Source organism: Schistocerca gregaria, chromosome 2, assembly GCF_023897955.1.
Source record: "Schistocerca gregaria isolate iqSchGreg1 chromosome 2, iqSchGreg1.2, whole genome shotgun sequence".
Taxonomy (NCBI): Eukaryota; Metazoa; Arthropoda; class Insecta; order Orthoptera; family Acrididae; genus Schistocerca; species Schistocerca gregaria.
In genome coordinates this window covers 750,517,025-750,530,572 of record NC_064921.1, presented here as the reverse complement: position 1 = coordinate 750,530,572, position 13,548 = coordinate 750,517,025, and the positions used below count along the sequence as shown (strand labels likewise).

At 44.6% G+C, this 13,548-nt stretch overlaps 1 protein-coding gene across 2 annotated transcripts in view; it reads right to left on the bottom strand.

Moving 5' to 3' along the window:
- The window catches only part of LOC126334931 (transcription factor ATOH8), a 147,664-nt gene that overhangs the window by 101,278 nt on the left and 32,838 nt on the right, over positions 1 to 13,548 (bottom strand). Inside the window, exon 2 of one of the 2 annotated variants that reach the window (XM_049997668.1) lies at positions 3,349 to 3,486. The exons of the other annotated variant lie outside the window; for it this stretch is intronic. Within the exon in view, the coding sequence (XP_049853625.1) occupies positions 3,349 to 3,366 (18 nt within the window). The 5' untranslated portion in view covers positions 3,367 to 3,486. The remainder of the gene's footprint in view (positions 1 to 3,348; positions 3,487 to 13,548) is intronic. 2 annotated transcript variants of the gene reach the window in all.

The following is a 13,548-nucleotide window of genomic DNA, read 5'->3' as shown; positions in this document are numbered from 1 at the left end:
AGAAACATATTACGAAACAATTTTAATCTAAAACATGTAACAGGACGGTATGTATATAGTTTAGCAAATAGTTATGGAACCAGTAGTTATATCTGTTTAGTAACCATTACAGCAGCTCATGTAGAGCATTTGCGAGACTCGTTCATATACCGATAAGGGAGTTCGGTGCCAAGCTCTTCTTCCGAAGTTGGTCGCTGTGATTACTCGCCCCTGCAGCTGACGTGTGTATGCCCAAGAATAACGAAGGGCGGGACGCGGGGTGAGTAACGGAGCAAGTGAACGGCAGCAGATGTTGGAGCGGTAGGGGAATGGTGAGGAGGGGGTGATGGAGAGGCGGAAGGGGGGGGGGGGGGCATGTAACATGCTGGCGTGCCAAGGCAGGGCCCCAGCCGCACATCCGCCTGCTGTATTAACAGCAGCACTCGCTCATGTCCTGTCTGTGACTTGGCACAGCGGACAATCACATTGCAAGCAAACGTCAAGAGGACTATGGTAGTCTCCCGTAGCTTTCTGGTGAACTGATAAAGAGCAGTACTTTAACCGTCTTGTGAATGCTACAGTTCTCCTAATTTCCGTGCTTGCTAAGAGAATGTGAAAGGAATTCTGCCTGATGCAAGACACGCCTCTAGTTTCACATTCACACAGACGTGTTACTTACTGTTTTTCGTGTTGTGGTGTAGTTGCTTTGTGTCAAGGTAACACGCTTATTTCTTTCGCTTTTGTTGTGCACAACTCTGTGCTTTGTGAACAAATCGTAGAAAATGCTTGTGCAACCCACAAAAGTGAAAGAAATAAGCGTATTACCTTGACCTAAACAACTTAAAAGCATCAGATCAAAACTCTAAGAACCATTCTAAATAATTTAATGCGTAATAAACGGAAAAGTAAAATAACGTTTTACTGTTTGCAGATGACAAGCTATAGACTGTGTAATAGACCTAAAGCAACTAGTATAAACATTCCATAGTTTCGTGTGTGTCATGTAAACAAATGCATACATCCACATTAGTTCTAAGCGTACTACAAAACTAGAACCTTTAGACATATCCTAAATAAACAATATAGAATGCCTCAACTCATTGATACAATTCTTAATTCTGTACTGTACGCAAAACAATGTAATATGTTAGACAATAATCGCACATTTACAAACGTGAATGTTTTGTACCAAAAATGGTTCTAATGGTTCTGAGCACTATGTGACTTAACTTCTGAGGTCATCAGTCCCCTAGAACTTAGAACTACTTAAACCTAACTGACCTAAGGACATCACACACATCCATGCCCGAGGCAGGATTCAAACCTGCGACTGTAGCGGTCGCGCCGTTCCAGACTGTAGCGCCTAGAACCGCTCGGCCACCCTGGCCGGCTATTTTGTACCAAAAGTTTCTTTAAAGATTAACATGTAACAACAATTCTGCAGAAGGAAAATAAATAAAGCCACTGAACATAGCACAAAAAGTACTGATACATGTCTGGTTGAAAACGAAATTACAAAGATGTCTTGCATCAGGCAGAATTCCTCTCCAAGCAGTATTATGTGATAGTATATAAGACATGTAGAATTCAGTTCGTAAAATCGCAGGAAGAATTAGAATCCCTCTTTTCCATTAGACGTACAGTTTCTTCGTCCAAAGAAACGCTGTTTCTTCCAATAAATCGCATAAAATACATTCCTACTATTTAGTTTAAGTTGTGGCCGGTTAGGCCTCATTTCTTTTCCTTTTCTTAATTTCATTCTACTTGTTACACGTTTGTCAACGGTGGTTACTTCGCATGAGTCTGGTCAAAAGTTAGCCAACTAAAACCTTGAAAGAGATACTTCATAACAGATATCAACTTTTCCGTGTAGACCGTACCACAGTCTCACAGCGAAGCCGCGACTTGGGCCAAGTTCTTCTCTTTGACAGAAAAACGTGTCACACGTGCTGGTATTAGATATGATACAACTGAACATCGAAACTCATCTACACAACGTTCACATACACGCAGAGCTAAACTGCCTGTAGGCTAACTTCGCTCGTCTGTCTAGAAACACACAAAAGTAATAAGTGACACCGAGTAGCCGCATTCTTTTATCGGAAGGTAACGAACTGAAACAAATATGTGACACCAAGTTTTCAAGAAATGTGATTAAAGCTGAACTGTAACAGAATATGTCGTAGCACTTGGACATAGCGACCTACTGGTGGGTCATGCTCTACCAGTCTACAAGGTTTCTTACACAATGGCACTCCAGACGAATAGCAATGGGCATTGCTGTAATAGCCTAATGGTTAGCGTCGCTAGGGAAGTTCGCTTCTCGGTAAACCTTAAGACTTCTTTCTGAGGGAGGCAGCTCTGGAACGAGGTCCACTCCGCCACTGTGAGGCCAAATGAGGAGCTGCTTGAATAAGGAAGCAGCAGCATTATCAGGATTCATCAGCTGGCAGTAATGGCTGGAGATCACAGACCGCTTCTCTTACTGCCTTGTAGGTAGCAGTTGGCCAATCAGAACAGAGCTAAGGCCTAAACCGTGAATGGTGTTTACTTTTCATTTTTTTCCTCCATATTGTTAGATTGTGTCTTAACATGTTTCCTCCATGGGATCATTAAATGTGCGCTTTTACCTATTTCTTCACTGTATAGCGTATCATCTGACATAAAGACGCTTCTAATGTTATTCTGAAGATTGTCGAGCTAAACAATAAAAAACAAGTACTGAAAAACAAGCATGATTGAAAAAGAGCTAAAACCCTGTCAATGGCTACATCGCATTAGGTAAGTTGACATTTCGTAAAAGTTCGGTTTCAAATGGTATCTGCCTTGGAATGGCGGTGCAGTTCAGACTTCCTCCGAAACATTCAGGGAGCAAAACGGCTCAGCACAAGAAGCTGTTATAGTTGTTCTATGGCTAGATTTTCTTCCACTGTCTGCGCCTATTTGGTGCCTTTACTTCAGTGTCCGGCATACGTAAGTAGCCACAAACTCCCATTCTTTAAAGGTCATCTCCGCAGACAAGATAAAGTCGCTGACGACCCATTTCCCGATGTCAGAGGCTGATGGTTGTAACAAAAATGTTCAAATGCGTGTGAAATCTTGTGGGACTTAACTGCTAAGGTCATCAGTCCCTAAGCTTACACGCTACTTAACCTAGATTATCCTAAGAACAAACACACATACCCATGCCCGAGGGAGGACTCGAACCTCCGCCCGTACCAGCCGCACAGTCCATGACAGCAGCGCCATAGACCGATGATTGTTACAGATTCAAAGTTCAGCAATGTGCCCTCCTTTAGGAAACACTAAGCACTCTAGGGACTAATGACTTTGTACACGGGTTGGGAACGGCAAGCGCCAAATTCTCACCTCACTGACAAATGCCATCGGCGTGACGGCTACATATTATGAAGAGCGGCCAGGCCAGTCGGTCTTCGACAGCGATCACTTCCAACCGAATCAACAACCCACGCTGTTCTGGAAGTGGTTTACGCGGTTTCTTCTTACCTGTAAGACAATGAAAAATTATCATTTCTGCTGTTCATCTGGAGAAAAGCGCTGGCTGCACAACAAAATGACTCAAATGACTCTGAGCACTATGGGACTTAACTTCTGTGGTCATCAGTCCCCTAGAACTTAGAACTACTTAAACCTAACTAACCTAAGGACATCACACACGTCCATTCCCGAGGCAAGATTCGAACCTGCGATCGCGCGGTTTCAGACTTAAGCGCCTAGAACCGCTCAGCCACACCGGCTTTAAATTCCTCTGTGTTGAATATCAACTACCAGTCACGGCGTCGAGTGTCGATCCTCTGGAGACCTTCCTGCACTTCGGCACTATTTTCTGGCGATGCAGTTTCTATTTACAACGGCATCATCCACGAACAGCCCCAAGAAGCTTCCGACGTAATCGAACAAATCACTTACACAGAGTCAACCCGAACTCCATCGCCAAAACTGCGGAAGAGTGCTCAAGAATATTTTCTGACATTTTTGATTTAAGGGATTAGAGATTTTTGGTTATTAGTTACAAATTAAATGTAGTTCGTTTGATTTCTTACCCATGTTTATCGTTGTACCTGCACTGCGTTGAAAACGTCTGCACAACAGTGTACATTTTCCGACAGTATTCCACGTGCATACTGTTTGGAAACAAACTTTTGCACCCGCTCACGGTTCTTGCTTCTGACAACAGTAACCCGCACTTTACTCTTCGCTCTCGTACTGCACTGCCCGGTTCTGTCGTCTATTTGTTTTTCCGACAGTATTAGCCGTACTTTGGCAGTGATGCACGGCAGCACTGAAAGGTTTAGTGACGAAGCGTTGCCTAATACGCACTCCGTGTACATGTTCACTGAATGCACGGGACAATAGCAAGACGAAGCGGTGTAGAGCTGTTACCTCAGCGACGGCAGCGACATCGCACTACATCAGTGTGTCTATGGTGCGTGGGCGTGCACTCTACAGTCAACAAAGCGGTAGGAATTTTGAGGAATACCTGTTACGCGACTGGATTTGTAATTTACTGTCGGCAAGGTCGCAGTTTGTAATACCTGATGGGAAGTAAAAAAAAAAAATAAAAAAAAAATAAAAAAAAAAAATTCAAATGACTCTGAGCACTATGGGACTCAACATCTGTGGTCATCAGTCCCCTAGAACTTAGAACTACTTAAACCTAACTAACCTAAGGACATCACACACATCCATGCCCGAGGCAGGATTCGAACCTGCGGCCGTAGCGGTCGCGCGGCTCCTGACTGTTAAAACAGCGTACGTGTTTGGTCTGAAGATTACTGCGTGTTTTGTATCGTAGATTTTGGTTTCTGAATATGCAGTATTTTGGTTATTTTGACATAAACGGAGGAAATTAACGTAATAAACCGACTAAAGTAAAATAGCACTCTTTCTATGAGCCACCCAGAGACCATGGATCCCTTACACCAGAATACTCAGCATATAATAGTTTTCAGAGATTCAGCAACTATTTACATAATGTAGATAATTCTCATTTATTGTTCTGTCTCAGTCGCTCATTTTTAATTTTATCACATGTTTCGATCACTGTCGACCACCTTCAGATCTCAGTTGTTGCGTCAGCAACTCGTCTTGTCTACTCAGTACCACATGTCAGAGTACGGTACTGTCGCAGTACAGTACCCAGATACGTGGTACTGAGTAGTCAAGACGGGTTCAACTACCTACATCTGAAGATGATCCAGAGTGTTCGAAAAATTTAATCTGATTAAAAATGTGCATCTGAAACGAAACAGTAAATGAGAATTATTTTACATCCGACGATTTCACCTTGCTGAGAGCGTCTGGTGGTCTTGTATGCGACAGGAAGAGCTAAGTGCAATGATAATTCTGGTCTGGTATTCCGTAAGCCTGTATTTTGCTCGCTAGGTGGGAGTGCGACACGCTATCGAATGCTTTTTCAGGAGGAAATGTCGCTCACGGCGTTAGGATAAGAGCCCGCTGCTGTGTGAGGAGGGTGCCCGAGACGTCCGCCGGCCACATGGCGACTAATTTCCGCGGCCCGCTCTCGTTTGACGGCGCGTGCGGCTTATCTGTGGCTCGCCGTGGCGCGCCTGTCGGTGCGTGTGGGCTTGTGTGCGTGAGTGTGCGTGTGTGTTGCGTAGGCGCCAGCTGCGTGGCAGGTCCCTGGGCGCGTGCCAGGGCTGGCCACGGCGGTCCGCCACCGCCACAGCCGGCGAGAGGGGCCCCCTCCGGCCTCGGAATTCACGCCGCCCCGCGCCCTCGGGTTAGCCGCAGCTACGCACTACGCACGGCAGAGTGCGACTGCCCTACCGGGAGGTACCGCCTGCATACCGAAATTCACGCCGCAGACTTCTTCACTCACTTTCTCTACTTCTGTTCCTACAGTAGGGCCAACCTGAACACCGCAGAGAAAATATCGGAACGTGTTTAGAGATATATTCTCAGTATTTTGCTATTAGGGACCCATGATCTCCAGTGATAAGTTATGCAGTAAGAATGTAATTACGACTGTCAATGGCGATGCCGCGGTGGATACACCATTTTTCGTCACACCAGCGAAGTCAAGCACCGTCGGGTGTGGTTGGCACTTGGATGGGTGACCGTCCGGGCCGCCATGCGCCGTTGAACTACCGGGATGCATTTAGCCTCATGATGCCCACTGAGGAGCTACGTGACAGAGCGGTAGCGACTCCAGCTCATGAATACTGTCAACGGCCGGGAGAAATGTGAGCTGAACCTACGCCCCTCCGTATTCGATTATGCCAGTCTTCTAAGGAAGACACGGCAGTCGGTCGGTACCGTTGGGCATTCCGCGGCGTGTTCTGACGGAGCTTGGTTTGTGATTATGATATATTTGGGTAATTACGAGAATGACCGTCCTTGCTACGAAAATACTTTCACAACAGTAGAAAAATCTATAATAGGCAACAGTCAAAACGTAAAATACAAAATAATTCAAAAGCACTATCAGACGATGTAAATGTGTGTGTTGTTCTTACCGTCGATGCGGGAACAGCCGTGTATCGTATGATTCTGAATCCGCTGGTTTCATACGATACAAGGAGTAAGAACTACAAAACTATGAAATAGACAAAATCAAGGAAAATGAAATCATTCGACAACTTCCGGCAGCGTTAGCTACACGTAACAGTGAAACACAGAAGTGTGGATTAGCCGATATGCACCTTGTGTATGGCTTCACAGAGTGCAACGGAAGAGCAAAACACGGAAGCCACGCTAAGCTGTTCCCGCACCGGCGGTAACAAAACACACATTTACATCGTCTGAGAGTGCTGTTGAATTACTTTGTTGCAAAAGTTGCGAATTACTTTGTTGCAAAAGTTGCAAGACCTTTTAATCTCGAGTCCGAGCAGCGAGAGAATATAACAGTAAGCCTTTCACGCAAGACACATGATGAGGATGGCTATGTTAGAAGAACTGCACAGGACGAAGGTGGCTAGGTCAGAAATATTGCACATAAAAATACAGTCGGCTGCAGCGCCTGTTTTTCGCATACAACAACACTACAGAAATTAATAAGCAATTTACATTTCCGAGGTAAAGATTCGTCTTTTTCACTCTGTCGGGTATCGAGGTCCCTTGTTCTACACGATTTCTGCGTTTCAAAACGAGTACGGTTTTTCCCTTAACTTACGTAATTTGATCTATTGATTCGCTGATATCTTTTATTTTTCATGATAGTGAAATAGGTTCATCAGAGGACGGTGAGATGCTGATTAATACAGTTTCGTAATGTGTTAGCACAAGTACAGGGTGTGCAACGCAACTCTGACGCAGTATAATCATCAAGCGTCAATAAGTTACTAGAGGCACTTCATAATTTGAAGTATTTCCCGAAAATTATCGTGCAGGTACAAATAAAGAAAAACCGTGACAGGTAAAGGCAAATTTTGTATTATAATAAAAAAGTCATTGTTGTCACTCTCGCATGGTTTCAAAAATGCTTCAAATGGCACTAAGCACTATGGGACTTGATATCTGAGGTCGTCAGTCCCCTAGATTTAGAACTACTTAAACCTAACTAACCTAAGGGCATCACACACATCCATGCCCGAGGCAGGATTCGAACCTGCGACAGTAGCGGTCGCGCGGTTCCAGACTGTAGCGCCTAGAACCGCTCGGCCACTCCGGCCGGCATGAAACGACACTCGTCCGACCAGGCAATATGTTTGCAGTCATCAACAATCCAATGTCGGTGTTGACGAGCCCAGGCAGTCACCAAGGGCACACGAATGGGCCTTCGTTGAATGGTTCGCACGCTGATACTTGTTGATAGCCCAGCATTGAGATCTGCGGAAGGGTTGCACTTCTGTCAAGTTGAACGATTCTCTTCAGTCGTCGTTGGTCCCGTTGCCTCAGGATCTTTTTCCGGCCGCAGCGATGTCGGAGATTTGATGTTTTACCGGATTTCTGATATTCATGGAACAAGCATGAAATGATCATACGGGAAAATCGTGAGATAAGATGAGGTACAAATTTTCGTCGATATTATATAGTTTTACCGTACGCCCGTCCTACAAGACGATCCCCAAACTGTCACCGGGCTGCAAATTTACTTTAGAACAGTGGTCATGTGGATAATAATACGCGCTCTGATTCGGGTAATGAACTTGAGTAATTACAAAAGCGTCGTATTGGCTAGTCAGTTTTGCGAACATACCCGCTCTGTACTACTAAACAATTGATACGGTTGCACACGTCATGAAGCAAATCCCTCCTTCAGCATTTTGCGGTTTTGACTGTGTAGCACGTGCCGAATAATGAGCTCATATGTACAGCTAACAAATATTGTTGTAGGTTGTTTTGTGTGGTCAAACAGTTATGGCGTAAACTTTATAAAGTATGTGCCTAATGATGGAGCTAACAAAAAGAACGAAATAAAGCAATATTCAAGTTAAAGGGCATAAAACAGGCTAAAGAATTTAACAATTCCGCTGCAGCAAGGGTTTTCGGTATAACACAGAAGATCGTAAGACATTAGCAAAAGAATTAAGATGCCATTACAAAAATGCCATTCAAAAAGTGTTCAATGAGGAATGGAATAGCTTTCTGGCCAGGTTTGGAAAATAGCGTTGCAGAATGGGTAGAAGAACACAGATAGAATTTTTATGTTGTTACAAGAAATAATATTATTTCTTATGCATTGAAGTGAGCACAAACCAATACAGAGCACGACAAAGAATTTAAAGCAACAGTAGGTTGGTGCAATCATTTCATGAACAGAAAAAAATTTGGTAATACAGCAGTAAATACAAATTGCGCAGAAATTAGCGAAAGATCTTCACCATAACGTTATGAATTCTCACAATTTGTTATTAGTAACAGGTAAAAATACAATTTTGCGGTATCTCATATTGGAAATATGGATGAAACACCGATAAACTTCGATACGATAAAAATGAAATTTTGGAAACAAAAGGCGTAAAAGCTGCTCAAGTCAGAAGTACAGGCCATGAAAACACCAGGCTTACAGTAGTATTAACAAGCATGGCAGATGCAACAGAGTTAATATGGTCTTTTTCAAGCGGAAAAACCATTCCTAAAATAAAATTTCCACCAGGCATTTTTGCACATTTTCACGAAAAGAGGATGGACGACAATGGTGTAAAATTGTGGATAGAAAATGTGTGGCAGAGTCGATCATGAGCTCTACAAAATCAACCAAGTTTGTTGGTGCGAGAAGTGTTTCGCAGTCACATGACTGAGAATACCAAAAATCACACTGTACGAAGCAATACTAAGATTGCTGTTGTACCACTTGCTTTGACCTCTATGCTATTTCCTTTAGTCGTCTCTCACAATAAACCATTCAGAGTCCACATACGTGAACAATGGAACAATTGGTTGATGTGTGGCGAACAGACGTATACGAAAAGTGGAGCTATAAGGGCTTCATCACATGATTTCGTGATCAATTGGTGGGAAAAAGTGGAAGTGGAAACAGCGATCGAATCCTTCAGGAAGTGTCGGATTTCCAATGCTGTGGATGACATTGAGGACGTTTTGCTATGGAGTACTGATGACGAAGCGGAAATCGTTTCACAAGGTGCAGAATGAGACGGGTATGACGAAATCCTCAAGAACGAAAGTGAGGGTGTACTTGAGAACTGCTTCCCTTAGATGATGACTGCGAGCATTCTGCGGCGTTCTAAAAACATTAGTAAGATTTTTTTATTTTATAATAATTTTAATGTATATAAATTTCAGCCTATGTTTTACATCTGTCATATAAAATTACCCCGATTATGGGTGCCTTTTTTCATGCTTCAACTGTTGTCCTAGTTGCCGAATGATACGGCACGTGTCGTGCGAATGTATCGTGGTGGCATTTTCAACACGACAATGCTCGTCCACACATGTCAGCTGCCTCTTTGAATGGTGAGCGTGATGTTGAAGTACTCCTGTCGCCAATAAGATCCCTAGATTTGTCCACGATCGTAAATGTTCGGGACCAGCTCAGATGTCAATTCTGTCCCAGCGCCAGCACCCAGGAGAATTTTTATATCATATTTAGGATATGGAATCGATATCATTATGCTCCAGTATAAATATCTTACACCGGCAACTGTTTTAACATGGAATTTGCGTACCGTGAAAAAAATTAAAAAGCTACGTTGTACATGCCTGTGCTTACAGTACTTGCCAGTGCGAAGAGAATAGACTGTGGTGCGTTGGGCCGTGCCTCCAGCCAGTGCGGCAGAAGCGCCGGCGGACCTCCCGTGAAGGGGGTGAGGAGGGTGTGCCGGGCCCAGCTGCGCGCCGGCCACGTGGCTGTCACGTGCAGCTCGCGCACGCGCACTCGCACGCGCTTTGCACGGCCCGCTGCCCACCGCTCCCTGCCGCAAGCCGCCCATCCACGCTCGCCCTTCAGCACTTGCCGCGAACGCCCACTGGTCTGCGACCCACAATAGCTCACAATTGTTCTGCCTCTCGTATAAGAAAAATCAGAATAGTACCGGTTCGTTATAGTTAAACTGGCGATGTTTCGAGTGGTGCAGTGCGGCCTGTATACATCACAGAACGCTGAAACATCGTAGGGATGCTCTTTAATATGCTGAAAAAGAAACATAAGTTCCACTTTCTACGACCAGATGAAAATAGGGCGCTGCAGCCAGTGAGAATGTGAAATGTTTCCTGTTTTTGATTGGTTCAAATGGCTCTGAGCACTATGGGACTTAACAGCTGTGGTCATCAGTCCCCTAGAACTTAGAACTACTTAAACCTAACTAACCTAAGGACATCACACACATCCATGCCCGAGGCAGGATTCGAACCTGCGACCGTAGCAGTCGCACGGTTCCGGACTGCGCGCCTAGAACCGCGAGACCACCGCGGCCGGCTCCTGTTTTTCACATCAGTATGCTGTTTGTCGCCTGGCGGCAAGCATTGATTTCTTTTGACTGTCTTTGTTGGTGTAAGGGTTAAGAAGAGTGAACTCTTCCGTATGAAACGCAATGTCAGTTGAGAAGAGAGACCGAGCGCTGTTTTATCATAACGGCAGCAATAGCAGCGCTGGACTGCGGGAATATCGCCGACAGAAAAAGCTGAGAAGAGGCCCCATGTCAACAAGTCGGCTAAAGAATACGATCAAGAAATTTGAAGAAACAAGAGAATTTGGTGGCACATCAGGGATAGGGAGGCAGCCCTTTCCCATGGCAGTTAATGAAGTTGCTGTAGTTATAGCCGACCGCGGAGTACATGCTTCAAATTCTGCAGCCGGTGCTGGAGATGTCTCATAGGAGTAGACTCTCACCTGGGCGAAAAATAAAAAGACTTCGTGGCGCATTTTACACTGGTATCCCAGCAAGATTCAGAATGCGCCCTGAACGAAGCCCTAAGATAGGCTACAAAGTCGTGACTTTGTCCTTCGGTCTTGGTTCGTATGGAAATGGATCACATGTGGCTGGGAAATATTCTTTGTGTGGACGAGGTACATTTCACTCTGCGCAGTGCCGTGAATGCACAGAACTGTCACACACGGTGTTCCACTCTGCCACATTTTGAGCAGGAACATCCACTTTATGTGACTGTCTGGTGTGGTTTAACTAACTCCTTCATTCTCTGCTCGTTTCTCTTCATGGAGATGACACTTCGCGCACCTGTTAGGTGTACAGTGACATCTGCAAGTTATAAAGATCTCCTTGTGTAACATGTGATTGCAGCTTCGCCAAAACGCAACTGTATTGACACCACTATTTTCATGCAAGATGGGGCGTCACAACATGCCGCTTGCCTGGTGCAAGATTTGATGCGAGAAACATTCGGTAACGACTGCATCAGCTCTAGGCAATTTCAACATGTGTGGTCTTCCAGATCCCACGACCTAAATGGCTTTGAGCACTATGGGACTTAGCTTCTGAGGTCATCAGTCCCCTAGAACTTAGCACTGCTTAAACCTAACTAACCTAAGAACATCACATACATCCATGCCCGGGGCAGGATTCGAACCTGCGACCGCAGCGGTCGCAAGGTTCCAGACTGTAGTGCCTAGAACCGCACGGTCACCACGGCCGTCTCCCTGACCTAAATCCACGTGACTTCTCGTCCTGGGAATACCTGGCAGATCATGTCTACCACGGATGTAACGGGACTCTCCCTGATCTGAAGGGTAGCATATGACGACATATCGTTCTGATTACAACGGATATGCTGCGAGCAACTTTCGGCCATGCAGTGTCAGAACTGCAGCAGTTACTGAGCCGAGAAACCACACTGAACACATATTGTAACTTGTAACCATATCCTAATAAACGTACCAAAACCACCGTTTTCATGTGTTTGATCATTCCTCCCCTTTGCTTGCACCCATACCACATTCTGGCTGCATACAGCGTTATATTTTCACCTAGTGGCAGAAAGTGGAAATATTATTTTTTCAGCGTATTCCCCGAGCACGCCAATTAATGAACATATCTACGATGTTTCAGCGTCCTGCGATATACAGAGCCCTCACCGTAGTCTCGGAGCACCGTCAGTTTAATTATAACCACCTGGTATAAAGGTCCACCGTCTTTGTCGGTGAAAGTATCAGCGACTCGTCTGAAGTATCAGCGACTCGTCTGAACTACGCATCTTTTATTTCCTGTTTGTCGCAAATACAAAGAGTTTCTGATGCCATACATCCTTTTCTAGTGCCAATTGTTGCGCCGAAATCAAAACATGTCGTTACCAGAAGCGGAAGTATGCCATGATACGTTAACCACGGCCATTTCCAGTCGAAAAGCAGCGGATCAGTGATAAACTGGGGAATGATTTGTTGCACTATGGTCTATCTATCCGCTGTTACAATCCAACTCAGCTGCTGGCGACTTTTTTCATCGACGCATTGTTGATGAACATAGCTGGTGACAGCGTGCCACATTAGATACAGACATAAGATCCCCCCCCCCCCCCCCCAACTTCCTTCTTTAGATATATTGCCTGATTACAGAAAGATATTAAATTATCAAATTGTAACATTACGCGTAGTTCATCATAAACAACAGCCAATCAGCAAGTGATCGCCTCCCTCCATACGGATGCAACTGACATATTTCTAAGAAGAATTACATACCTGCAAAATAATACATGAGAAAATAGCCATAATCCCACTTTCTAAACTCATTTTACCTCACTGTAGAATACCGGAACCGTTATTTTAATTGTCGCATAAAAATCCAAGAGAAACATTTCACAGGAGATGACGGTGTTTATAGCACCAATGAAGTAGGCCTACTAAAGCGAAGACGTAGATTAGGCAAGGAAAGTGGAAGAATTCCGCCGTAGTTTGGAAAGCTCCGTTTTCTCCACACCAAAAAGAGCGAGGACAAGCGAACGAGAGTGAGCGAACAATTCGCAAGTGTTTGCCGCCATTCACTTTAGATCGTTGGCAAATGTGCAACAGGCGTTTAGACTCAAAATGGTTCATATGGCTCTAAGCACTATGGGACTTAACAAAAATTAAAATGGCTCCGAGCACTATGGGACTTTACATCTGAGGTCATCACTCCCCTAGACTTACAACTACTTAAACCTAACTAACCTAAGGACATCACACACTCCATGCCC